This window comes from Mirounga leonina, unplaced genomic scaffold (genome assembly GCF_011800145.1).
Source record: "Mirounga leonina isolate KUSES-001 unplaced genomic scaffold, KU_Mleo_1.0 Mir_54, whole genome shotgun sequence".
NCBI classification, from domain to species: domain Eukaryota; kingdom Metazoa; phylum Chordata; class Mammalia; order Carnivora; family Phocidae; genus Mirounga; species Mirounga leonina.
This window is the reverse complement of record NW_023270812.1, coordinates 2,012,320-2,039,037: the sequence shown is the minus strand read 5'-3', so window position 1 is coordinate 2,039,037 and position 26,718 is coordinate 2,012,320. Positions and strand designations below refer to the sequence as shown.

Genomic DNA, 26,718 nt, shown 5'->3' with positions numbered 1-26,718 from the left:
GAGCGGGAACGTGGATTTTATAGACTCATTCAGCCAAAGTGAGTCTGTTCCCTTCTACTATTTATCTGAGACTTGCTTGCCTGGATTTTTACGGTTATTATTCTTAGGATTTTATGGTTATTTTTGTCTCAGGTGCCATAGGTTACCCTAATTTACATTCCCCATATATCTTTGGGAAAAGATAATTTCAGCAATGGAGTAGCTCATAAACACAGAAAATTAAAAACAAATCAATTTAGTCCCTGATAAATGAATTAGAATGCCTTATAGAATGCACTTTTACATTTCAGCTATCACACCTCCAGCTGAAAGACAAAAGCCACTTCTCGTTTCCTTTCAGCAAACATTTGCATCGAGAAAGCCAAGATACTCCATGATCAGCAACTGCCCAGAGCCCCTCCCCCGACGCCCACACCTCCAACATGCAGGGACAATGAAGAAGGATAAGGAAGTACAGAAGGATTCTTTAATGACAGGTGTTTTGGAAATCAATCGTACTTTTGTATCCTGCTATCAGTTTCCTGAAAGTGGGTTTGGAACGATTACTAAGAAGTAAGGGGCCACTCAAGGACTGACCACAAAGGACTCCCTTTTAGGGGATGAAGGCACACTTTTTCATGTGAAGATTTGGGTGTTTGTTCCCCCACTTAAAGTTGACTTTTTCCCCATGGCAGGGGAAAGGGGCAAGTTACTAAAGCAATTCTGGTTATGAAAATGTGTGAGCAACAGTTGTTCACGCTGCTCACATAAGGACGGAAGGTAATTATTCTAGCAAAGCCAGGACACATTTTTTAGTATTTTCTGTTACAAGGGGCTTCATGCGATGTTTATAACCTTATTAATACACTTCCTATCAAGTGAAGAATTGCCTTTTAGGGCTATAATGAGGACTTAAATGTGAGAAGAAAGGCAAAGTGGAAGATTCTGGTCCGATTTCAACAGAAGCAAGGTAATTAGATGTTTTGGCTTTTTTCACCCAAAGCAGAGAACTGTTCATACACAGTAGGGAGAACTACCTCTCCTCATTTTTGTTTCTAACTATTTCTGTAAAAGTCTGCAGCTCAGTTGACTCCTGGGCATTTTCCCTAGCCCTCTGCCCCCCTTCTCTCCTCTAGCAATTACGCTGGAAGCTACTTTAAGTCTACTGCTGAACAAAGCAGAGCGCTTTAAGCTTATTAAAAGTAGCAGGCTTTTCAATGACTGCCTCAAAATAAGGTGGAGAGAGGCAGCAATGAAGGAAACAGACCAGGAAAAAGTCTGGCCATGAGTTCACAACGATCTCAGCCAAATGATGGGGATACGGCGGTTCATTAAGCTGTTCTCTCTACCACTCTCTCTACTGTACATTTTCCATAACACTTCTTTCTAATTAAAAGAAAGAGGTTCGGTCTCCCTGGAAAGTAGGGTATGTCCCATCGCAAGCTCCTGCATACCCAACACTGACTACGGTCCCAGCCTCACGCGACACTTCGGTCACCTCCCGCCGGCTGCTGACATTCATTCTAAACAACAACCTACTTTCACTATCCAGTCCACGCGCGCGCGCGCACACACAGGGGACGGTTTTCTCGTGAGAAACAGAAGTACGTGTGTATTTATACTAGAGCCTGAAATGAGTCATTATTCCCGACTAAATCCTCAGACAGCGCTACATCCTAACGACAACAAGGGCAGCCACACCCGGTGGGGGTGCAGCTCACCCCGGCACTCGCGCACCGTGCACTGCCGAGCTTTCTTCTGCGACCTGGGCGCTTGGCGGGATGGGCGCCGGCTTACCTGGGAGAGACTGAAGGTAGCGACAGTGCTGTCATCATACAGGAGAATGTTAATAGTGTCCAGAGCCCAAGTACTTTCAGCCAGAAGACCTGACTTAAGGGACATCATCACACGCCAGGCCTCAGGAGTAACTAAAGCCAGGAGAAAGAACAAGGGTATAGTTAATGTTAACTCTGTGCACGAAAGGACAGAAGATAACAAAAGAGTAAGAAGAAAGAAGTTGAGTGTTGAGTTAAATACTGATTTCAAACAAATGTCCTGAGGCCTGGTTAAACGTGATCATTTCCAGATTCTAAATGGAGGGCACAGCTTCCTAAGAAACTTTTGTTATTTAAGATCCTTTGGCTTTGTTGGTTAAACATGAGCCAAAAGTGCTTCTGGAGGTGGTGGTGGCTGAGCCCAAGGGCCCTTTCTCAGCTCCAATTGGTTTCCTTTAGCCCCTAACAGACTCTGTAATGATGCAGCAGAGTGTTAATAATTGAGTCAAACCAAAAAATGGTGTTTGTCTTCTCTTGCCCACTCCATTCACAAATGTCTCCGGGTGGCAGAATACAGGCAAAATGTAATTCCCAAGCAGCGCATTCTGGGGTAGACAGTCTTGATATTCCCTTGCTGTCCTCTTCCGTCTGAGCTCCTGCCCTCAGAACATGCTGTTGGCAATTACTAGCACTTTGAAGGTTCAGATTTTTCAACAGCTTGGTCTGAGCCTGGGATGGGAAACAGAAGGGCTGCACTTTTCTTTTCCCCCTTCCCGTTACTGAAGAAGACACAAGGATTAGATAAAACATTTGCAAGATTTGCCATAAGATGGGGCTAGGAGAAGAGGCCCCTTGAACGTCTGAGATTTCCGTCTCGGGAAACCGGCAGAAGCACAAGGCAGGAGCAGGCCCAAGCCATCAGAACTCAGCAGAGGGGGCGCCTGGGTGGCTCAGATGGTTAAGCGTCTGCCTTCAGCTCAGGTCATGATCCCAGGGTCCTGGGATCGAGCCCCGCATTGGGCTCCTGGCTCAGCGAGGAGCCTGCTTCTTCCTCTCCCTCTGCCTCTCTCCCTGCTCATGCTTTCTCTCTCTCTCTCTCTCTGTATCTCTGTGTCTCAAATGAATAAATAAAAAAAAAAAAAATTAAAAAAAAAAAAAAAAAAAAGAACTCAGCAGAGAAACAGCCCGCACCAGATACCAGCAGCAATCGCACGCGCTGGGGGGGCGTGGGTTTCCACCTCTATTGCAATTTCATCTGCTTTCCGTATTTTCTAAGAGGCATACAATACTTTGGTAACAGAAAAAGCGAACTTTCTTTTTCAAATAAGGGAACATAAATTTCCCCAGGCTGATGAGAAATGCTGATCTAAGACGCGCAGAGAAATTTCATAAAAAATTTAAATACATTTATTTATTCAAACATATGCACACACACATACATAAACACACAAACACATGTGCATATTTTTACATATATATTTCCGCATATAAAACGGTGCTCAGTGTCTGTCTGCATCTCCTTCTCGTCTCCAGCATCCCTCTCTGTAAGGCCTTACTTCTCTCCCCTGCTCTGCCCGGATATGTCCTTAATTCCAGTGGTTGAAAAAAATCTTTAGTATCTTTGATTTTCTAGTCACTCTTAATGATTTCAAGTCAAGTGATTTTAAGGTTTTTGAAAAGACTGTTTCTTATAAAACCAAGGTCTGTCATTTCCTTTGCTATATTAGAAGTACTTCAAAAATAATGCACAAAAACTGTGTGTACTCCTAGATATTCCAGATCTGGGATTAATATTCAGAACATCCCAAACAGAATGAGCAAACAACATCGGCATCCAACTGAAATCGTTCCTTGGCCCATATCTACCAGTGCGACCTACACACCACATCATATCAAATTCTGTATATTATATTATATATTTATCTACATACTATACGCAGGCTTCTACTTTTTCCCAGGAAAGCTCACTGTCTGTCTGGGGTTCCCCAAATTACAGAGTGGCTCGCCTTCAAATTTTCTCAGGCCACCCGAGCATTTCATTAGCCTCTCAGCCGTGAGGCTCACCACTGCAGAAATCAAGCGCTTGGTTGCGGCCCAATCTTTCAGCTCAAACTGTAGTATAAAACATGGTCACTGAGGATCCCCTGGTCTCTCACTTGGAGCTCTACTCTCTCACACAAATAACACTCACGTGTAAAAATACCATTGTAAACTCACGCTCCTCTCTGGCACTGTTTCTTAACTCAGATCAGCAGCTTTCAGCTGCCGCTCCTGCACAAAAACATGTCTTGATAGTTTGCCGTCCTAAGAATTTCATCCCTTGGAGATTAACAGGAGCTAAATCTAAACTAAAATTAAAATTCTCGATCACAACTGGGATTCATTTCAGGCCAAGGCCCGCAATGCTTACCGATATCTTTTGAGGTAATCTTTCGCCTTTGTTTCAAAACTGGCTGTGAGGCCTCGACGGAGCCAGGAGGAAAGGTAATCTCCCTTCTGATGGGGGGCGGCTGGGGGGGCGGCCCCGTGACCTGGGCCGTGGGGACGGTGGGCAGGACCTTCTGCATCTTCAGGGAGGGCAGAAAGGGAGACTTGCTTGGAGACATGCGGCTCTCCAGGGAGCGCTGGAAGGAGGCAGGGCTGGGGGCTCTGGAGATGTGATTTGGCAGCGATGGTGGCGTCTGGTAGGATGACTGAGGCGGGCGCGTGATGGGCTGCATGGAGGCGGGAGAGGACATATAAGGCTGACGTTGGCTGACGTGAGAAGGCCACTGGCTCTCGTGATTGATCCTTTGATCAGGTACCATCATATCATCCGTGCGGTTCATGCCGGGGTAAGGAGGTGCCTGGGCGGGGCCGCCCGGGCCTTGCCTGTTCTGGTAGGGGTAAGGCATATCGTTGCGAGCCGCCCACATGCTCTGCTGAGGCCCTTCGCTGGAGGACGACTGCATCGGGCCGCCCATCATCTGAGGCGGGATCCCATGCGGCTGTACCTGCCCCGGGCCCTGCATCCGCTCCCTGTTGTAGGGATACGGGTACTGTCCCTGGACGGGCCTCCTGTCCGGTCCGGAGTAAGAGCCCCCATACTGGTTATACACGTCTTGCTGCTGGTTGCCGTACTGTATGCTGTACATGTCTCCCTCGTGGCGTTTGGCTGGAGGCCCGTACATGCCGTCCATATGGCGTTTGTAATTCTGAAACGCATATCAAGACAAATATACTGATGTGCTTTTACAGGTATAATCACACACTTAAATTATGCAAAACAGTTATTACCTGGTAAAAGGTTCATTTCAAAATGAATATGGGAAGCTCCTGTAACAACTAAGGACTAACAACTGATGCCCTCTATTTCGGGATTATACAAAGCCGCGTCACGTACTCCGAAGAGGGTTTCCGAAGGCTGTCTGCATGTGCTTGGCATTTTCTCTGGGGAAAGAAAGGCTTCCTCTCTCTTTTTCCTGGTACCTCCTCCCTTGGTATTTCCCAGGGCTGCAATACAGGGGCACAGCTCTGGAGACCCCCACACGGGCACCGCCGGACGGGGGCCTGGGGTTACATGAAGACGGCCTCAGCGGGGAAGAAGAGGGCTCGCCCTGGCACGGACGGAGCTTCCTGAGGGCCAGCCTGCGAGGCTCCTGTAGTCAAGGGATTCCTTAGGCCTACCTTTGCAGGAATGTCTCCACATAGCATCCGGCTCCTCAGACTGGACCTGCTGCCCCGACACCCTACAGTCTCTGGCCCCCACCCCGACTTCCAGCAGTGCAGCTCAGAGTCTGCCCCGAAAGCCCCACAGGTCCCAGCCTCTGACAGCAGGGCCCGTGTTCCTGTGTATCAGGCTCCCCTCCTGGGGACACCCTGGGGACCAGCACTCGACCAGGGTGGGATCCTCCTGATGTGAGAAAGATGCTGATGTGATAATTAGTGTTCTTTCACCTTACTTGGAAATTGCTTAAGATCAGCTGGTTTAATAATACAATTTACTGCACATACATGCTCCAGGAAAATTAAATGTTTAAAACCCCCTCTATGCTACCAGAGGTCTTAAACCTGAAAAGTTGTTTAGAAATAGCAAATTCTTGGGGCGCCTGGGTGGCTCAGTCGGTTGAGCGTCTGACTCTTTGGTTTTGGCTCGGGTCGTGATCTTGCGATTGTGGGATTGAGCCCCACATCGGGCTCCCCACTCAGAGGGGAGTCTGCTTCCTCCTTCTCCTTCTCCCTTTGCCCCACCCCCCATGGCCCCGCTCGCACGTGTGTGCACTCTCTCTCTCAAATAAATAAAACCTTTAAGAAAAAAAAAAAGAAAGAAATAGCAAACTCCTGTGTCTGAACAGCCACAGCACGACGTGCAATTCTCTGAAGCACTAGGGGCTACTGCAAGGTTATCCTACACAATTCAGGATCTACGGCTGCATCAACCAGCACCCACCCATCCTATGTGGGCAAAATACCTGGTCATTAATATCTCAGTTTTAAAAAGCCGATTAAATTTCATCTTGGTATTTAATATTTTAAATTATTTTTATCTACACATCTTTAAAACACCGACAAATTTCTATTCGAAAATGGCATTTGATAGGACAATACACACAACAGACACGTGTTTAAAATATTCTTTACTCGGGCTGATTCTTCTTGACAAGGCTGAACGTCCTCTACTTCCTACAACATGTGACCTTTGTTTCAGGATACCATCTATTCAGAGCTTTTTAAAAATTTGCTGACTTCAAAATCCTAACAATATTTTCTAGCATAAGCAAACGGATCCTGATTGTTCAATAAATGCTACTCATTTTTCTTATACTTCCTAAAACTCTGCAGAAGTAACACAAGTTGGGGTTTTAAACAGAAAGCTCAGAGATGCATGCCCGCTCGCCGACTCACCGGCTGCTGTGGATACAGGCCGGGCTGGTGTCCTCCATATGGCGGCTGTCCTGAGGCAGGGCCTTGGCCTGGGTACTGCTGCCCGTAAGGTTCATGCCTAGAGTGAGGCATTCAAAGAACACTTCATTGTCAAAGGACGTCAGGCCAAGAGAGAAACCAACAGTTCATTTCTGGAAATCGCGCACCCCTTAGTGGTCTTGTCTTTCCTTCACTGCACACACTTTCCAAGAGAGGCACGCCGAGCAGAAACAGCACTTTAACTTTTAGCCACAGGGATGGCAACACCCATTTTGGGAATGCTGCCAATCTCCTGGCTGGAAGGTGTGCGAGGAGCCCCGGCCAGATAGGCTGGCACCCCTGTACCTCTGGGCAGAGTCTCCGCCCCACCCACCGACGCGGACCCGGGCAGCGAGCGTCATGCAACCCCATGACGGGAGGTATTAACGAGAGCCAGAGACAAGAAAAACAATTTAAGAATCAAAGCAGGACTTCCAGGAGTACCAGAGCACAGACCTATAATCGTGGAAAATGTCTCTACTTATTTTCTCACTATGGATACAAAATGTTCAGTTTTTTAAAAGAATACTCCACAATTAATCCAAATGATACTGAGTTAGCTACTAATTGTAAAAATGTAACTACTCAAACTTTTGAAGGCCCATGACCCTAAAAGGCCACAGAAAAGAGTAACAGAGGGGACTTAAAAGAGTGACAGGGCTGATTTAAATGTGCTCCTATTAAATCTGAAAATGGGAATGTATAATATTTATTTTTCAACTCCCATTACATTGAGAAGCTATAAATACCATAAAAACAGCATGCGTAAAAGAGCAATGGAGTTGAAGTTTAAAGGGATAAACTGGTTTTGTTAGTATACTAATTGAATCCCGTAAGAAAGAGGATACTTGCACTGAATATATTCCTAAACTGGTCAAGGAATGAGACTAAGAAAGAAAACAAATGGATTTTGAGAACATCACAGGTAAAACAGATACAGAGGAAGCGTGTGCTAAGGGCATTAACAGCTAGAAGGAAGCTTACGTTAGGAGGAAAGAAATAATAACTGATGCAGGTAAAATTTAAGCGAAACAAGTTAACACTTTTCAGGAAGCATAAGGTAAACCCTAACGTGGTAGAGCCAAAAATGACTTAAACTAGTTCTAGAAAGTCTTCTAGGAGAAACAGAATGGTACATTTGCCTGGGCTCCGTTAAGAATATATGTTCCAGGAGAAGTGTTCTTCCAATCTCATCAGCCAAAAAAAAGGAAAAAGAAAAAAGAAAAAAAGAAAGCTTCTTCTGGATCCTCAAAAACAAATCGAAATAAAATCCCTAATCCAGTACACTAAACATGATGGGAAACGGATTCATGCAGACATCACTAATAAACGTTCGTCACACCACAGCCAGGGTCAGAATGAGAAATCTAGATTCTTAAGTCTAGAAAGAACCAAAACACTTTAAGCTTGTGATGGCTGTGTCTGAAGAAGCAGGTGCATGGAAAATGCCAGAAAGAAAGCTTCTCTGGTAATAAAACAGTGACTTTCAAACTTTCTTCGCCTTTGTGTCACACCAGCGGAAACCTCCTCACGACTGTCACGATTCGCCCCTGTCCACGGCCAGCACGTGGTCTGGGGGAGCAGCAGTGACGGAGGGAGTCTCTGAGGAACATCGCCACACGGGATCCTGAAGGAACGGAGCCGAGGCCATCCCCACCCCGAGCCTGGGGCTGTGGCTACAGTTAGAACCGGAGCCTTCTAATGTGCCTCCATTTTCTTCAAAAACCACAGATATTACGTGAACGACTTTGCTTCTGAGCACTTGTGTATTAAGGAGGCAAAGAACATACCAGCAGGGGAAGGTGCTTTCAGGGTCTGTATTTAAGTCGGGGGCAGGCGTAAGTAAGGGGCCTTCTTCACAGAAAGAAGTCTACCGTGAGCCGGTTTCCTGTTAACCCCGAAGAGACATTTCAAGGACCGTCCTTCTGCCTCAGCAAAAATAATCTGCATGAGCAGCGAAACCCAACTTGCTACTCGATGCCCAGATGCCATCCTGAGAAGAAGCATCTGGAAACAAGACTGCCGGGGCTTTCCTCAAAGACGTTATTCAAAGAGCAAAGTATGCTCTCTGTTTAAGACGTTCGCAGGGAAGAGCGGAAAGACCTGAGGAGCCAGCGCCAGGAGGGAAGACCTTCCCAGAGCTCCCGGTCACCCGGGGCTGCGGGGAGCCCAGCGTGGCCCCCGGTTGCGAGCACGTGCCTGAGGAAGAGCTGCAGGCGGGAAGGGGGCTGGGCGGGGCCGCGCAAGGCAGCCGGAGGGGCGGGTCAGTGGCTGTGTCGGGGCGCAGCCCGGGGCTGGCAGGGCCACCGGGGCTCGGGGCCTCCAGCTCTCGGGGGTCCTTCTCCTGCTGCTGCTGTGGTCGTCGGTGGAGGCAGGCGCCCGACCCCACCCTTACCAAGTCCAGCAGGAGAGCAGGTGGCGTGCGTGTCAGCAGTCACCAGGCTCGGAGATGTGTGTGCGGGGAGAGGCTCTGGTAGACCTCATGGTCCTCTTAGACAACGCTCACCTTCGATCGTAGCTGGCTCCGTAGGGAAACTGCTGCCGCTGCCCCATGCCCAGACTGGACATCGCTGCAGAGGGACTCTGGTTATACATGTCCTGCATGCTGCTCGTGGGCATCTGCCCTTGAGTCATAAAGGGCTCACTACCTCCAGGCACTGCAACATTTTAAAGGAGAGAGAGAAAATGAGGCATTTGCGAAAGCCAAGGGGCCCAAACAGCCCTTTCCAGTCGTTTGTTATCCTTAATACGGCAGACATTTATCTTATTCTTAGTGTGGCTGACAACAAAACAAGCCGAAGAGTGTAGGTCTGGAGTCAAGATGGACCTCAAGATCCCTATCCCTTACCCCATGTACAGCCTCATAGGAGCCCCTCCCTTGCGGATGAGCAGAACCCACCAACATGGTGAGGTGTTGCTCCCATGATTACATACATTTTATGGCTAAAGGGATTTCACAGATGTAACTAAAGTTACCAATCAGCTGACTGGCAGTCAACTAAAAGGGAGATTATCCAAGTGAGTCCCTTAAATCTGTGTCTAGCAGTCAGAGACACTCTCCTGCTGGCCTTGAAGAAGCATCCATCACGCAGTGGAGAGGGCCAGATGTTAGGAAGGGGGGCAGCCCCTAGGACTGTGAAGGCCCCCAGACGACTGTCCTCAAGACAAGACCTCAGTCCTACAACTGCAAGGACCCAAATCTGCCAACAACCTCAACGAGCTCAGAAGAGGCCCCTGCGCCGCAGATAAGCAGAGTCCTGGCCGACACCCTGATGTCTGCCGTGGGGGGCCCCAAGCCGAGCGCCCACAGGAACGCGGGATCCTATACGGATGTTGTTCTGGGCAGCTGAGGTTGCGGTAATTTGTTATGAAGTAATGTAGGAAACAAACACAGGCCCTTTCTTGGGGTGCTTACCAAACTTCTGAGTTTCATTCCTTATCTATGAAATAAGGTTGGTCATGCTGCCTCCTGCAGTGGGTGTGAGGAAGAGATGAAATGCACATACAGGTGGCCCTTCACACAGGGCTTAAGAGGTGCTGACCCCCTCAAAGGTGAAAATCCACGTGTAACTTTGGACTCCCCCCAAACCTAACTACTCATAGGCGACTGCTGCCCAGAAGCCTTACTGATAATGTACACAAATAACACAATAAAGGGGCACCTGGGTGGCTTGTCAGTTAAGCATTTGCCTTCGGCTCAGGTTGTGGTCCCAGGGTCCTGGGATCGAGTCCCACATCAGGCTCCCTGCTCAGCAGAGAGCCTGCTTCTCCCTCTCGCTCTCCCTGCTCGTGCTCTCCCTCTCCCTCTCACATAAATAAAATCTTAAAAAAAACCCTACAAATTTTGTACATGTATCATATACAGTATTCTTACAGTAAAGCTAAAGAAAATGTTAAGAAAATCGTAAGAGAAAATACACTTATAGTACTGTACATTTATTGGAAAAAAAAAAATCTGTATAAGTGGCCCTGTGCGGTTTAAACCCATGTTGTTCAAGGGTCAACTGTCTGAATAAAGCTAGTTGCCTTCCGTTCTAGTGGAAAAAAGTAAGAAAACTTAACATGAATACCCATCTACTGACTTACTGCAAAATCTGGATAAAGAAACCCACTAGGGAATTAAGAATAACTCAAGAATGGATGAAATACAAGTATTTCTATCAGGGCCTAGAGTGGCAATTAGGTCAAATATACAAATTAGCATCAGCTCAGAGCCTGAAGGAAATTGGGTCAAGCCCAGAAACTACCCTGTAGGCAAATTAAACATTTTAATGCAAATCTTAATTGATATACAGTGCTACTACCTTTCTTCATCCTAGGAAGGTTACTTTTATGTTACACGAAGCAAAAGCTGGTTAGACTTGGGTGAGCTGATAGAATTTGCTGGGCTGGAAGAAAAGTGCAGATAATGAAGTCTAGCGCCGGTGGGATGCACTGAGCTTTCCCATACTTCATTTTATTTAAGCTCAAGTCAACAGGCGGCAGATTAAGTTCTGATGTTACTTTCCATTTTATAAATGTAAAAACAGAGGTAGACAGACATTAAGGGGGATAATTAAATAGCTTAATTCCTTGATACACAAAAAAATTCTTAAAAAGCCAGTAAGAAAAAAAGACCATCAGATTAAAAAAATGGGCAAAAAAATGGACATTCAGAGAAAAAGAAAAATAAGTGGCTAATCAATATATGAAAAGATGTGTGACTTCACTAATAATTAAAGAAATCCAAGTTAAAACAGTTATGAGACTTTCCCCTCCCCTAATCCGATGGGCAAATATTAAAAGGACCGATAATGGTCATTCCTGGTGGGGGAGTGAGGGTCCACACACTCTGACATGCTCATGTGAAGAGTACTACATTGGCCTAACTTTTGTTGATACCTGTTACGGGAGTGCTATATTCTGATGACCCCCAAGAGTACTGACAGCCTATGAGGTCCCCGCCCACAGTGCGTTCTGGCGTGGTCATGTGACCAGCACTGACCCACGGGGCACCGGCAAATGCGATGCCGCAGAGGGTTCTATGTGCTGGCAACTGGGGCGTCCTCCTGAAGTGCTCCTTCTGGTAACCCACCCACCAGGTCATGAGGCACCCTGGAAGTTCCGTGGGACGGCCCCTGGAGGAGGCCCCCAAGCGACAGCTCCTGATGAGTTCCCAACAGAGCCTCCGGATGACACCAACCCTTCAAGGGACATCCCAGCTCCAGCAGAGTTCCCAATCAGGCTCCCTGACGACAGCAGGCGCCTCATGTCCCAAGCTGACACAACACATGCAACGAAGAACCACCCCGCCCATCAGGGAACTGTGAGATGCAACCAAACGCTGGTGTTGAAAGCCACTTCGGGTGGCAGTTCGTTATGTAGTAGAAGACACTCAGTAAACTAAAATAAAAGTTCAGATCCCTTGATTTAGTTATTCCTTTAGGAATCTATTTCATAGAAACACAATTACAGGTGTGAAAAAAACAGCTACATCAGTCAATAATCACGGCATCATTTTTTTTTTTTTTTTAAGATTTTATTTATTTATTTGACAGAGAGAGACACAGCGAGAGAGGGAACACAAGCAGGGGGAGTGGGAGAGGGAGAAGCAGGCTTCCCCCCGAGGAGGGAGCCCGATGTGGGGCTCGATCCCAGGACTCCAGGATCATGACCTGAGCCAAAAGCAGACGCTTAACGACTGAGCCACCCAGGCGCCCCTGCATCATTTTTTATAACAGCAAATTATGAAACAACCCGTTCAGTACTAGAGCATTAAAAAGAAAAGGCAGGGGCGCCTGGGTGGCTCAGTCGATTAAGCGTCTGCCTTCGGCTCGGGTCATGACTGAGTCCCGCGTTGGGCTCCCCGCTCAGTGGGGAGTCTGCTGCTTCCTCTGGCCCTCCCCTGTGCTGTGCTCTCTCTCTCTCTCTCAGATGAAGAAAAAGTAGGTGGGGGACCCTGGGTGGCTCAGTCGGTTGAGCGTCTGACTCTTGGTTTCGGCTCAGGTCACAATCTCAGGGTCATGGGATTGAGCCCCGAGTCGGGCTCTGCGCTGGGCGTGGAAGCCTGCTTGGGATCCTCTCTCCCCCCCTCCCCCAACTCCTCCCCCCTTTCCTCTCCCTCTCAAAAGAAAAAAAATAGGATTATGTGTACAGATACTAATGGATATTTAAAATATACTGTTTAGATATACAGTATGTAAATATTCACTTGTTGTTCACTTGTAAGCAAGTAATGGGCCGGTCAGTCAGTAACGCGTTCAGGGAGCTGGTGGGGCAGGCAGGCGGCTGGGGCTGAGGTTGCTCCGGCCACGGAGGCTCAGACGGTCTCTGGCACGGCCCCCATCACCACACGAGAGTCCAGGAGCAGCAACAAAGCACGGCTGCCCCCGATGCTGGTCGTTACATGACGAGTCAGAGCACCCCAAGTTCACGCACAGAATAATGTGAACCGAGGAAGGTAAACCTTTATTATAACAGGGACAGGGCTATACAAAAACCTGTTTTCTGTGGCTTTTCTGCTCATCTGCTTTAATTTGGTGCTAAATACACCAGCATTGTGAGGGAGCAGGTGAGCTGCAATATCCCGGGGAAACGTGAGAAGGGCCTTCCCTCTGAGCCACTGTATCATTTACACGGTGGATGCAAACACATTATATAGGTAGTGAGTGTCTAACAAGGTGATCCACAATCACCCCCCCATTTATTTTCAGAGTAAGAAAAACCGCAGGCATACAGAAACAAAAGCAATGTAACCCCCTATGTCCAATATAGCATATAGGCAGGATACTGGAATGGTTCACCTAACTTTTGAGGCCGGATTCCAAACACTACTAGTTATTTTTCCCTTGTTATTGTCAAATTTTCAGAGTCTAAAAATGTGATACAACCACCATCAGCAGTAACAGAATGTTCTTTCTACTATCTCATACCACGAAGAAAAATAGCTACCTCCAACACGTACAAGGCTTGTGAATTTCTGAGCTTAGGGATTTATTGCATGTTCTGCAGAATATTTACTCGGAATAAGCAACTCTGAAATGTTTTGAAAGGAAAAATTATAGATTCTCTTACGTGGTATAACAGGTATCTGAAATGTTACGTAAGAAATAGATATTAAACATAATCTCATTTGTTAATTAAATGATTCATGCCTAATACTTATAAATTTGAAATTATTCATTTTTATTTTTCACTGGTCCATAATAGTTGTGAAAACACGGCTTTGGGCTTTATGTTTCTCTCCACTTAAGACAAGATATCAAGAAATTTGCATACCCTGAATATCTAAATCGAACAGAAGTACTATTGTTTTAAGGGATGCCGGAAGAAGTACTTCCGTAAAAATAGTATTCACTACTTTTCGGTATTTTTTTCAATGATATTCACATCATGCCTCAATTTCACGGCCCGGCTGCATTTGGAAGAGTGCCAAAGAGCACTTGGAGTCTGTGTGCCTCGGGAGGCGCTCAAAGGGCGGAGGCTTAGATGCTCTGTTCTCAGTGCCAAGCGAACGCCAGGGACTGAGCAGCATAAAGGGAAACACCCCCGCTGGGTGTTTGCTAACGTCGGTCAGAACTCTCCCACGTTCTCGGCGATCCCATCCACCCCACAGTTCTCCATCCCACTTCTCTGCTTAGTTCTCTAAAATGATTCCTAATTCCAACGCTCTGCCCGGCTTCAGACAGACACGCTCCACCACCTACCACCTCAGTCACCTTGGGCTTTCCCTCTCTCCTTCCTCTCCCTCCTGTCCCCAGTGCAGGCTCGAACAGTGAGCCTCTACTTCCCAGTCGTGCATCTCCAAGGTAGTAACGTCACCCTCTTGGTCCCTATCACTTGCTTCGTCCCGTGACCCCCACGTTCACTCCAGCCGCGCGGCCTGTTCTTTCACCAACCACAGCGAGCACGTCCCCTTCTCTCTCTTCGCTGCTGGGAGCTGACTCCACCCCGTCATTTCTCCCCTGGGCTCTCACAGGGGTCCCTCCAACACATTCGCCACAGTTGCCACTTGTTTATTTATTTATACGATTTTATTTATTTGAAAGAGAGAGAGCTAGAGAGAGCATGACTGGGTGGGTGGTGGGCAGAGGGAGAAGCAGGATCCCCGCTGAGCAGGGAGCCCGATGCGGGGCTCGATCCCGGGACCCTGAGATAATGACCTGAGCTGAAGGCAGATGCTTAACTGGCTGAGCCACCCAGGCGCCCCACCAGTTTTTTATTTTTTAACAAAAACCCAGTCGTGTCACTTCCTGCAGAACATCTTTCAGCTAGGGTCCAAACTCATCCACAGGCCCATGAAGGCTGAAAGGTTCTGGCCCCAGTGGTCCCGATGGCTTCCGTGCGCTCGGCCTGCCCCCCCGGGCTCACTGTGCCCCAGATGCCTCTACCTCCTCAAACATGCCAACCCCTGTCCTGCCTCGAGCCTCCCCCGACTCCCTGCTCTTCTCTGACTGACTCCTCATTCCTCAGGTCTCCGCGGATAACCGACATCTCCTCAAAGCCCTCCCCTCCCGACCACCCTTTCTCAGGGGGATGTCCTTCCCTCCCACGACCCCCACCCCATATCCCTGCACTTTGTGTCCTTTCTTCCTTTTTGTTTCTTTTCCATCAGGTCCTTTCTTCCATCAACCACCATATTTAATTATATATTTGTTTGTTCCCCAAGACACTGTCAACCCCAGCAGGAACTCTGTCTGATTTATCAACACACCACCCGGCACCTGGCCCTCGCCCAGCCCGTCCCACAGGACATCATCTGTGAGGCCAGGGAGCACCACGAGCATGCCTGCGCATGCGCGTGTTAGTCATCCTCCAATGGGCTTTTTGTGCACTAACTCAACTAAGCCTCATCACACCCTTTAGGCAGGTCCTATTATTACCCCAGTTTCTAGATGAGGAAACTGAGGCTTCCCCCAAGGCCAGAAATTTAGTAGGTTGAGGAGCTGGGACTCAGCTATGTCTCGAATGGGTAAGTGAATTGGTTGCGGGACGGCAGGGAGAAGAATGTCCTCTGCACCAAGCCTGGGCAGAGGTCCCTCTGCACTTACCTTTTCTCATTCCACCAAAGGGGTCCTTGTTGGGTTCATAGGGCATCCTTCCCATCACGTCGGGCATGCTCATGCCCTGCTGGTAGGGGGCGCTCGGAGTCATGGAGTTCCGTTTCGGGAATGATGAATCACTGGCGTCTGAGAATGGGTCGTGCACGCTGACTGTACCGCTTCTGAAGAGATGAGGAGAAGGAAAGCACCATGAAGTGGCAGGAGTGGCCACCAAACGCTTGCTCAGAAAAAAGCCTAACTTGAAAATTGATGTGAAAACCATCCAAAAAAAAAAAAAAAATGACACGTAGTAATCAATATTTAAAAACTCGCGACAGAACACCACTTCTCCACAAATCGGATGTCGTGGGGCTCACGGAGATGCTTTCGCATACCTTCCACCTTGCATCGGGGTCATCTGTCCGTGAGGGGTGGAGGCTGGGGTCGGGGGCTTCAGGTCACCGGGGACCTCTGCCATCGAGTTACTGCCAGTTGACTGGGGGGTCTGTGGACCTTGCAAGGATCCTGAGTTAGCTGGCAGGAGTAGTACCAAAAGAAAAGAAGGAAAAAACGAGAGGTTATCAAGTAAGCTCATCCTTCCCACTTATCAAAAAAAAAGGACAACACGACACCATCTTGTTAGAAACAGTGACAATATCCCTTACTGGTAACGACGTAGTAAAATTAGTTGCTCTTATATTGTTTATTGTGAAAATTAGTAACTTTTTTTTTTTTTTTAGTAATCTACTTGGCAACATACTTCATTTGTGAGCCATAAAACATATTTATACCTCTTGACTGGGCGATTGCTTTCCTGGGTATTTATCTCAAGAAAATAATCTAACATAAAAGAAGGCTTTAAGCAGAAAAATGTTTATTTCAGTGTTGTTTATAACGGAGATAATCTAAATGTCTGAGAGTAAGGAAAAATTTGGTATACCGATTTGATGGGCTATTGTGCTATTTTAGGCAAAAAATTAGAAAAATTAGTACCAGATCTTAGGCAATGAGAAATGTTTAAGTCGAAACGCAATGATACAAATTAGTAATGAGCCTTATGTCACTTCAATGCCTCCTCAATGTCTGGACGTATCTATGCTATGTCATTAATAAAGCCATTTTTAGAGCTATGGAATCAGATTTGTTATTACAAAACCGAAGTCATGCTCTTTGGAGTTCTTTAATGTCATTATCAGAGTCCTGAGATTTGGCTTTAACTATAATTACGCTATAATAACAGCTCAGAATTGAGCAGATCTTTTCTTTTCTTTTTTTTTTTTTTTAAAGATTTTATTTATTTATTTGACAGAGAGAGACACAGCGAGAGAGGGAACACAAGCAGGGTGAGTGGGAGAGGGAGAAGCAGGCTTCCCGCTGAGCAGGGAGCCCGATGCGGGGCTCGATCCCAGGATCCTGGGATCACGACCTGAGCCGAAGGCAGACGCTTAACGACTGAGCCACCCAGGCACCCCGAGCAGATCTTTTCAAAACTTAAACTCATCTCATTGGAAAACATAATATTTTAAGGGTTCCTGCTTTATCAGCATCCTTTGCATGTTAGGTGCCCAATAGACATTGCCTTCACTTGTTAATTAAACGAATACTTATTGAATAAATAACATACTTTCTATATGGCTTACTATATTGTTTTTTCTACTCCTGAATGCACCAGTGGCCCAAACTGACAAAAAAGACAAAAATTCCTGCTCTCATGCAGTTTACAATAAATGCTTTCAGAACCGTCACGAATGGCAGAATCACTGGCTGCCTGGAAGTGACAATACTGTATATGCTATTATCTGGAGTCCCTTTCCTAGGAGGTGTCCAAGACTCACTACAATTACCATCAGCCACATCTAACTGTCGAGGAAATGGGGTTCAACAAATCACCGCAGATTACAGAGCGCGCTGGGAGGGAGTCTGAGATGGAAATGAGTCTAGCACTTCCACTCAGAAAGCCTCAGCAGAACAGGAGGTCTCTGGTGAGATCAGGCCCCCGGGCCTGGCCTGCTTGGGAGTGAGTCCTGAGCATGGGCCACCAGGGCTGTATAAGGAGTCCCCTGAGTTCCCCAGGACCAAAGTGACTCAGGGCAGCTCTGGGAGGTGCAGGGAAGACTGACTTGAAAAGTAGAAATCTTTTTAATGTAGCTATGGCAAAAGAAAAGCTTAGTAATGCGTTGCTTATAAATCATATTTTGGTGAAACCCTGGAAATACATATTAAATAAGTAGACTGTAATAAAAGAAAAAAGTGGCGTCTTTTGTAACTGTGTAAGGATAATCCTACAGCTGTGTCTGCCCCAGAGTTGGCGGGAGAAATAACATGCTTCCCAAATCACAGACCACACTCCACACGGCAGACCGTACGGCTTCCCTGGAAACATGGTTCACAGGCTGTGATTTCAGAATGACCCTTATTTACAAGTATTCACATTTACAGCTAATAAAAAAAAAAAAAGAAAAGAAAAATTCTTCCCTCTGCCAGTGTTTTTTCCTTTCCTTTCAGGAAAAAAAAAAAATGAACCCAACCTCTTAAAGCTCCATTAATAGATGAGGCTGGCGCACGCTGTAGGACCTCCCTACCTTTTGCCAGAAGCTACAAATGTATACTCGAAAGTAAACAATGGAAAGGTTATTGAAGGTTAAGTACATTCACACACTTCAGACTGTACAGCCAGACTCCTAGCTGGGAAGATAATTTACACAGCACGAACCTGGTGCCCTAATTCTGGCTGGGGTTGCGGGAAGGAGGAAAGGGAGAAGGAAGGATAGCTGATATGTCCCAGTCTACTGTGACTAGAGGTCACCCAGAGGGCACCTTTGTTTATAACCTGAACCCCTTTCTCATTTATCTTCCACTGAGGATTCCCTAGTTGGCTCCATGACAGGTTTTGTGACATCACCTGTCAGCTAATAATAGAAATGCAGTCAGCCACCTGCCAGCAAAGATGGATGGGTTTTTGGTTACAGATTTACTAACTGAATGCGGAGCTCCCTGGCCCCCCACCCCCACCCCAGCCCCACCCCCCAACGCCCCCCAGCTTCCAGGCGGCCCAGGCCACTCGGGGAGGCGATTCCTGCAGCTGTTCATTAGAACCCCACAAAGTTATGCAGGCTTATTATAATGAGATCCCCATGGCACCTCCCAGAGGCAGCTGTACCCCCGGCCTTGCCCACGTTTCGTTCGGGAACTTTCTCTCATGGACTTGCTCGAGTCCCTGCAAGACCGTAGCCCGGAGCTCCGGCGAGGGGCACCACCCAGCCAGCGACCGGTGACGATCGTGGCGCCCCCAAGGGCTCAGGGGCTCTACTGCCAGAGGCTGGCGGAATGACGTTCAGCCCACGCCAGCCACGCCACATCAAAACCGGAGCGCGGACGTATGAGTCACAAGGCTGACATGGCCAAGGGATCCGGGATTTAGGCTGCCTCAGAGTGGCCATTTCAAAAGCCGTCCAGCACGTTTCCTAGGAGTCTTTTCGTTTAGTTTGCCTGGATGGGCTGCTAAGAAATACACCGTAATTGCCTTCTGATGGGGAAAACGGACTTCTAAGAACACAGAGTTTGGCTGAAAATTTGTTTTTAAAAATTTTGTAGTGTAGGAGACCCCAACAGGGCAAACGGTTTGGAATAATTTTTTTTTTTCCTCCTTGGACAATAAATATATTTCATTTTCCTTAATGCTAGTTCTGGAGAAGGCTGGTTTTGGTTACGGAGCTGTTGTTCCTCACTACCCCACTGACCAGTCTGCGTGTCCTTCTGTCCGGCTGAGCAGGGCGTCTTGAGCAGCGCGGAGAACAGAGAAGCAAGCCCACCAGCCCCGTGTGCTCGGCGTGAGGCCGCCTGGGCCGTGCCCTGACCGGGAGGCTCGCTACAGGACGCCCTCCCTTCCCTGCCTCCAGTTCCCCCAGACTTCGGACCGTGTGGACCACTGAGAAGAATGTATTGTCAGAAGTGCATCTGCAACCCAAGCTCTTTTGTGCAGTTAAAACGATAATGTTGCCATAAAAACGGTAGTTTAAAAAAGGGGAAAAAGGGAAGAGCTGACTGTTGAGAGAACAGGCCCTACACTTTCTGAAGGGTTTGTGCCTCAGCGGGATTGCTTGTACTGAAGCTGATGCTCGCTGGGAGAGCTATTCTCCATACAGAAGTGCAGCCCATTCAGTGACATGGGTTTTTCCTGGCAAATAAAATATACCTTTACATCTTTGCAGACCTCGCCACTTTGGTCCCTACACCCCACTGAGTTTTTATTTTGGAAAAATAGTTTCAGGGCTGTTCAGAGGCAGCTTGTTTTACTCTGTGAACTGAATGTAACGTTGTGAGACTTTTAAAATTAGATTTCCCAGTTTTTAAGGTATACCGTGACTGCAAAGGCTTCGGATGCTTAAGGGTGGGGTGAGGTAGGATTTCTAATTGTGTTTAGAACTGACAGGTCTAAATATATACCTCGGTGCATCCCCTACAAGTGCATCTCGGCCCTCCGAAGTATTTAGGTGAGACCTCTTGATTAGGGACCGCAGACACTGGCGTTGCCCTCCAGAAAGGAGCTGGAGGAAACAAGGAGAAAACAGCTCTCTTTGGCTCACAGATACCTCCTTCTATGCGCAGAAGGCGTCCCTGTGACAAGGCCGTTTCACATACAGGCAGAGGAAGACAGTAGGTCCAGGCATAATGCTCGAGCCGGAAGCCACTCACCGGCAATGAGATTCGGGGCCAGTTATTTGGATTTTATGTGTTAGTTTTCTCATGGCCTGCGCGATTTTGAGACAGTATGTGCATCACAGGGCTGATATAACGATTAAATGGTAGAGCACGTAGGAAGGTGCCTGGCACACTCTAAGTGTCTACGAAATGCCGGCCTTGGGTCGCAGAACAAGCCTGTGTGATGGGAAGTGGCAGGAATGGTCAGTCCCGTCTTGCATGTAGGACCGTGGCTAAGTGCTGACCATCACTCGGGATGGGAAGGGGCTGGGAAGGGGCTGGGAAGGGGCCAGGCGAGAAAACAGCTGGATTTAACTTGAGTGAGGTCACCACCCAGAACTGGGGATGATGCAGACTTCTTCCTCTCTAAGAATACAGTATTTACCAAAATATAATGATCCAGGAATCTGCAACGCTAACGGGTAGAGCATAGGTTAGTGGGAGAGCTGACAGCGTGGCAGGGTCTCCAACGGCTGAGTGGAGAGACCGGAGAGAAGGCAGGTCTCATTAGTTTGGTTTCGCTGAGAATGCAGGTGAACCGCATTATTCCCAGGTAGGGTTCCTAAGACTCCTGACCTGTAGGTCAGAGCTGACTGCTGGGTCTCAGAACCAGGGCTGCGTGGACCTTTCCCACGCCAGGTTCGCTGGATTCCCTATAAGCGAGGACTTGCTGGGCAGGGGACATTGAGAACTGCGTCCAGATTTCATTTTGCTGACCCACAGCTCAGAGGGTCCCCGACAGAAGCAGAAGTGGTAGGAGCTGGTGGCTACACTGCAGGGTGGCGTCTTCTGGGAGCACTAAAGTGTTTGCACAGGTTACTGGGGAGTTAGACGGAGTGTTTTGAAATACCTGCAGAAGGAATAGAGGCATAGAGCTCAGAATTCCAGTCTCTCTCGACCAAGGAAGGTAAAGCAGAAGAATGGTGCCTTTGCAATGTAGGCCCGGACTGTATCCTCTCTTCCCTTAAGCACTGCCAACGGGGGGTCCGATACAAAACACCCTTTGTCCTCAAAGATCCCGCGTTCTGTCTGCTTTCCTAGGCAGCGGCCTTCTCAGGACCCCCGAGGGGCTGCAGGGACTCGTGGTGTCCAGCCGCGGGTGGCCCCTGCCTTTCCCCGCCGACAACTGCAGTACCCGCACTTACCAGGAGAGGGCGGCTGGAGCTTGGGCTGCTTCTTGGTTTCGGCCGTGCTGAAGACTTCCGGCGGGGGCTCCTCCCCGCGCTCTATCTTGCACTCAAAGGCGAACAGGTACTGAATATACTGCTTTTTCAGGGAGCTCGCTGCGCTGCTTGAAGTGCCAACATTTAGGTTGGTTGCCAGCTCACGCCACTTCTTGTTTTTATTGACCTAGCAAAAAAAAAAAAAAAAAAAAAAAGGCAGGATCATTGGTTTGCAGCAAAGTGGCTTGTTTAAAGCCAGGAGACAAAAAAAGCACTTAATGTCTTGGTTTACTTTTTTTTTTATTTGCCTCTCTTAACTAATGCTCATTACTCCCACTCAGTAGTGCACAGACAGCATTTACAGTTATAAAACCATTACGGGACCTGCTGATAGCTACATAAAAAGCATTGCTCGTCGAGATTCTTCTGCCTGGTGCACCTTCTAATGCCTCACACTCTTCCAGGCCGCTGTGGCTCTGAGCCAGCCCTCTTCTCCGGGCAAACGTATGCTCCCGCTGCCCCCCATCCCACCTCTCATCTTAACAACAACGACAACAACAAAAGGCATCTGAAAACAAATTTAAAAAGCAATAACATAACTGTTTTGCAATGTAAGTGTTTGAGACTTGATATGGAAAACAGTGTTCCGTTCCAACAGCCACAGGCTCCCAGAAAGACGAGCCTGTAATTCTAGCCGCATTCCTCCTCTCAGGCGGCATTCCTAGGGTGTTGGGCAGAGGTGACACTGGGGGCAGCCCACACCAGCCATCAGCCCTGGTGGCTCTGCCAGGACACCAGCTGACCACGTGGCAGGCCCAGTGAGCTGGTGAAGGCGCAGGGCATGGGGGACTGCACGGGGGACGACACGGGGTTCCCACATACACTCAGGCTGCAGAGAAGGCAGCGCAAAGTGCGGAGGAAAAAAAAGGGAGAGAAAGCCTGAAATGCTACAAAAGGATGTGGGGCATTAACTTTTGATTCCCACTTGGGCCAGAGTTATCTAAGGATGAATGCCTGAAGGAAACATGCAGACCCGCAAATACTTGGGGACTATTTTGCCTTTAGGTATGTACGCCTTGTGCTAAGTAACACAGTAAGGGTTAAGGGAACAGTGGGTTTTTTTTTTAATGAAATGTTCCATTTTTGGATTCAAACTTTCTCACAAAACTCTTTATGTCCATTTACTTAGTACTAAATGGTGCATGATAAACAAAGCTCAGGTTGCTCGCGAAATGCCCAATTCCACTTTTGGCACTTAATGCCAGGCTGCAACGAACAAGCAGGCGTGCGGGTGGCTTTAGAAGGGCTGGGCAGGCTGTTGCCTGGACACCCTGAAAAGCCAGGCTTTGCACTGATCTCTAAGTGACTGCAAGTACCTGCCCTGACCGCATCTGAGGGCCACCAGCCAGATATCGAGATGGGGTATGAGCGACAGTGTGGCCAAGTGGCTCACTGCTGTGCATTACAGCTATGATCAAACCTCCCTTGTTAGCTAGGCCAGCAACGAGCCTTACTTGCAGACCCAACACGGTAACCCACACCGTTGACAGAGTCTAAGTAAGGTGTCCAGACACTCTCTATACTTGTTTGAGGGTGAGAGTGTCCCGAGGATTCTAAAATTCTATGCCAGGGGGTTAGGTGCAGAGGGGAAAGCCTGGGGGGGTCTAGGTGCAGGGGAGAGGTGTGCATCTTGAGCTCTCCCTCCACGGACCGACTCTCACTCACTTGGTCTGCACTGTATGACTTACCATCCGTTTCCGCAAAGCCTGGAATCAAGCCCTGTTTCAGTTGTACACCGCAGGTCTCCGGTGGGATGAGGCACCCCAGGGAAGGCTGAGAACAAAGGCCTCTCCTGCATACCCGCACAGCACTGAGACCAGGGCGGGCCCTCGGTGACACTTGTGGATGAGGCGACTCACTCTTGGACCCGTGGCACCTGGCCGGAGCGCAGGGGGCCACACTGTGCCCTAGACCCCCTGGGCCCAGAGCAGCTCCTCTCACTGATCTGGGTGGGAGCCCAGGTACTGGCAGGTTTTTAAAGCTCCCCAAGTCATTCTAATGAGAGCTGCCGGTGGATGGGAAGAGCGCACGTCTCAGAATGAGCAGGCCGGGCCCGCGCCTACCCTGTGTGCCCTGGGCCACATGATCGTACCTCATTCCGGGACAGCTTCCTCCTCTCTTGAGGGCGGATGCCTCCTGCATTTTAAGGGTATTCAGAAAGACAAAGCCAGAACAAAGGTAAAGCACAGTGCCCAGCACGCAGTGGGCACGTATCCGGGGACACCCTTTGCCCTGTTCCTCTTGCAGGACCCGTGCTTGGAACTAGACACCATGCTGCAAGCGGCGCCAGGACCCTGGAGAGGACAGTGTGGCCCCCTGGGCACTGACTCTGAGAGGGCAGGCGCTGCCGAGCCCTGAAGATGAGTGCCCTCTGAGACTTGGCGCCGCCCCTGCGGCATCAGTTGCTCCAGACAGAGGGCAAGAGTGAATTGGATTTAGAACGATTGAGACGATTAATTGGGTCATTCGCAGAACACTTCTGGAGTGTTTCCTATGGCATCTTGCAGAGCCCACAGAGTTCTACAGCGGTCAGGGAACCTAAAGAAAAATCTAGCCCAACCGCGTCACTTCACAGACGAGAATGGAGGTCCATATAAATGACCTGCCGAGGTCACCCTGCGACTTGGTGGCAGGACCAGGGTCCCAAGCCCTAGTGCTCTCCCCTGCAGCACCAGACACGGAGCCCACAGGCTTAGCTTTTTCTTTATGGGGGGTAAAAAAAAAAGTTTGAGTCTGCACATTCCAAGAAGCCCGCAGGGAGAGCTTACGTGCAGGGTCTCCGCGTGGACTCACTCAGGTACTCTCACCTGTGCCAAACCTCCAATCTCCTTGACGCAGACGTAGAGCCGGAACAGGTCCAAGGGCTTCTTGCCCACGGCGGGCAGACTCGAGACAGGCGAGCCCCTCTCTTCCATGAAGGTAAGGTATCTGTCGACCCACAGCTTTCTCTCTGGCTCATTCCCCAACTCATACACCTTTGTGATCTTTTCCCCAGTGGTGGTGGAGGAGCTGGACTTCTAGTGCCCAGAAGGAGCGTTTGGAGGTGGGGTAGGGGCAGGCAGAGGGAAAAGGGAAGAAGGTGAGAAGAAAGTAATGAGCTACCAAATACAAGAAGAGAAGAAATTTAAAAACTATTGCTATCACACAACAATTAGGAATGAAGGCTACTAGTTCAGGCACAAACTATACATTTTCTTAATTAAGACTTTACTTTGACTTTAAATAAAGGGCCCAAACTCCCTTTTACATACTTAAAGAACAAAAACAAAAAAAAGCAAAAACCTTTTTTTTACTTGATATAAGCGTTGAATCCCAGAAGGCATGATTCCAATGACACCTCACGTCATTTTTAACAATAAAAGGGTGCTCGCTCATAGAATAATCACAGTGAATTTAAAATTTCACATGTATGTAATATTATAGAGCCCCCAAAACTATATGGCCTCTTACTTCTTGTCAAAATAAGAATGGCTAATGTGTGTCCTCATTAAAATGCTACAGCATATGGAGGAAAGCAGGTATGGGACTTGCTGGAAAATGTAAGGTAGGTCCCAAATCCCAGGGACCGGTGGTGTGGGCTCTGTGCTCATTGGCAAGCTTTATAGACTAGTGGCCAGCTAAAGTTTTGGCATTTGCTCATGATGACTAGCTTTCCCTACTTAAGATTTCTTGAATTTCTCTACCAAGGCAAGGGGCCCCTAGAGAATTATTTAAACAGATTTCTTAGGCAACCATGCTTTAATCACAAACACATGTGCTATTTCATACTCCCTGAACATCTATGGATAAAAATATACATTTACTTTTACACACATGGGTTTAGGGCTCATGTGGTTTATATTGATGCTCTAATTCTTGTCTTTGTTTTTCTAATTATAGCTGATACTAAAATGTCAAAAGTTACTGTTTCTGCATAACCAAAGCCCACCTTCCGGGTTACGTGATCTGGAAAGGTAATACTTCTGGACCTAAACAGCTCAAATGTCTATCTTTCCTTTCTTTTATGTCTCTATATTTGTAACAGTGATTTGTGTACTTGTACTCTTTGCAACTCCAGGGTTATTGTGAAAAATTACTTCTAAATTCGCAATGAAGATTTCCTTAGACTAAGAATTGACTGCATTTCCTCATTTGTATTTACCAGTTATCATTTGCAATTGGATAGCCATTGTTTTAGATGGGAGTTTTTCTTAACTCTTTTCCATTACATTTAGCTTAACAATATTAAACACATAGCTGAAATTTTGGGGGTTAAATAACATGACTGCCATTGAAGTCTGATATTACTTTATTTAGCAAAGGATCCCCAATAAAAGTAGGACCTCAGAAAGGATGCCTGAGAATGAAACTAACAAAGCTGGTGAGTGGCAGTTTCTCCCCCACTTAATGTGTATTTCTCCTGAGCTACTCCTGCTGAAATTTTAAGCCTTCAGACTCAGAATTATTGAGGCATAAAATCTTTACATTAAATACAAAAAAAAAAGGGTGATACAAATTGATGTAAATAAAAAATTTAGGGTGGTAGGATAAAAAAAGTGTCATCTTTTAGAATTTACACTGATGCCAAGGTTAAACAGTAAGTCACTTAAACATTTTACTTTAGATTAGAGCATATTCATATATATATAGTGATATGTCCATATACATACTCAGAAAGTGGAACACACTGTATATCCAAATGATAAGTTCTTAAACTTTCTCTTCCATATTCTTGTACCCAAGGAATATCTGACTAGGAAAAGAAACTGTCCGACTGCATTTTATACCACATTCCAGAAGCTTTGTCATCACTAATGGGGTAGTTATTACGAAGAGGTTTCTAAATGCTAGTTTAAAAATATTTTTTTCCTTTTGGGGAGCAGTAAAAAATGGGTCTGATGTTTTTTGAAAAATTAGAAATAGAACAGGAGGAAAAAAGCATTATCACCTAAAATCAATAATAATAAAAAACCCCCCGCCAACCTCTCTCTTGCATTTCATTTCTGAAAAATTGAGAAGTAAAAGTTTGACATTCAATTCAGGGTAAGAGAAATAAAAGCAGTCATTTCGATTTAAAATTACTTTGAGTGTCTCTACCAA

At 47.4% G+C, this 26,718-nt stretch overlaps 1 protein-coding gene across 7 annotated transcripts in view; it reads right to left on the bottom strand.

The window, feature by feature from the left end:
* The window catches only part of LOC118001829 (AT-rich interactive domain-containing protein 1B), a 439,380-nt gene that overhangs the window by 4,916 nt on the left and 407,746 nt on the right, over nt 1-26,718 (bottom strand). For 6 of the 7 annotated variants that reach the window (XM_034991980.1, XM_034991985.1, XM_034991982.1 and 3 more), the window contains 8 exons: nt 24,447-24,656; nt 21,562-21,766; nt 16,111-16,249; nt 15,725-15,897; nt 9,202-9,352; nt 6,639-6,735; nt 4,165-4,948; nt 1,777-1,907 (listed from right to left, as the gene is read on the bottom strand). In XM_034991980.1, the coding sequence (XP_034847871.1) occupies nt 1,777-1,907; nt 4,165-4,948; nt 6,639-6,735; nt 9,202-9,352; nt 15,725-15,897; nt 16,111-16,249; nt 21,562-21,766; nt 24,447-24,656 (1,890 nt within the window). The remainder of the gene's footprint in view (nt 1-1,776; nt 1,908-4,164; nt 4,949-6,638; nt 6,736-9,201; nt 9,353-15,724; nt 15,898-16,110; nt 16,250-21,561; nt 21,767-24,446; nt 24,657-26,718) is intronic. The other variant, XM_034991981.1, reaches the window with a different exon arrangement.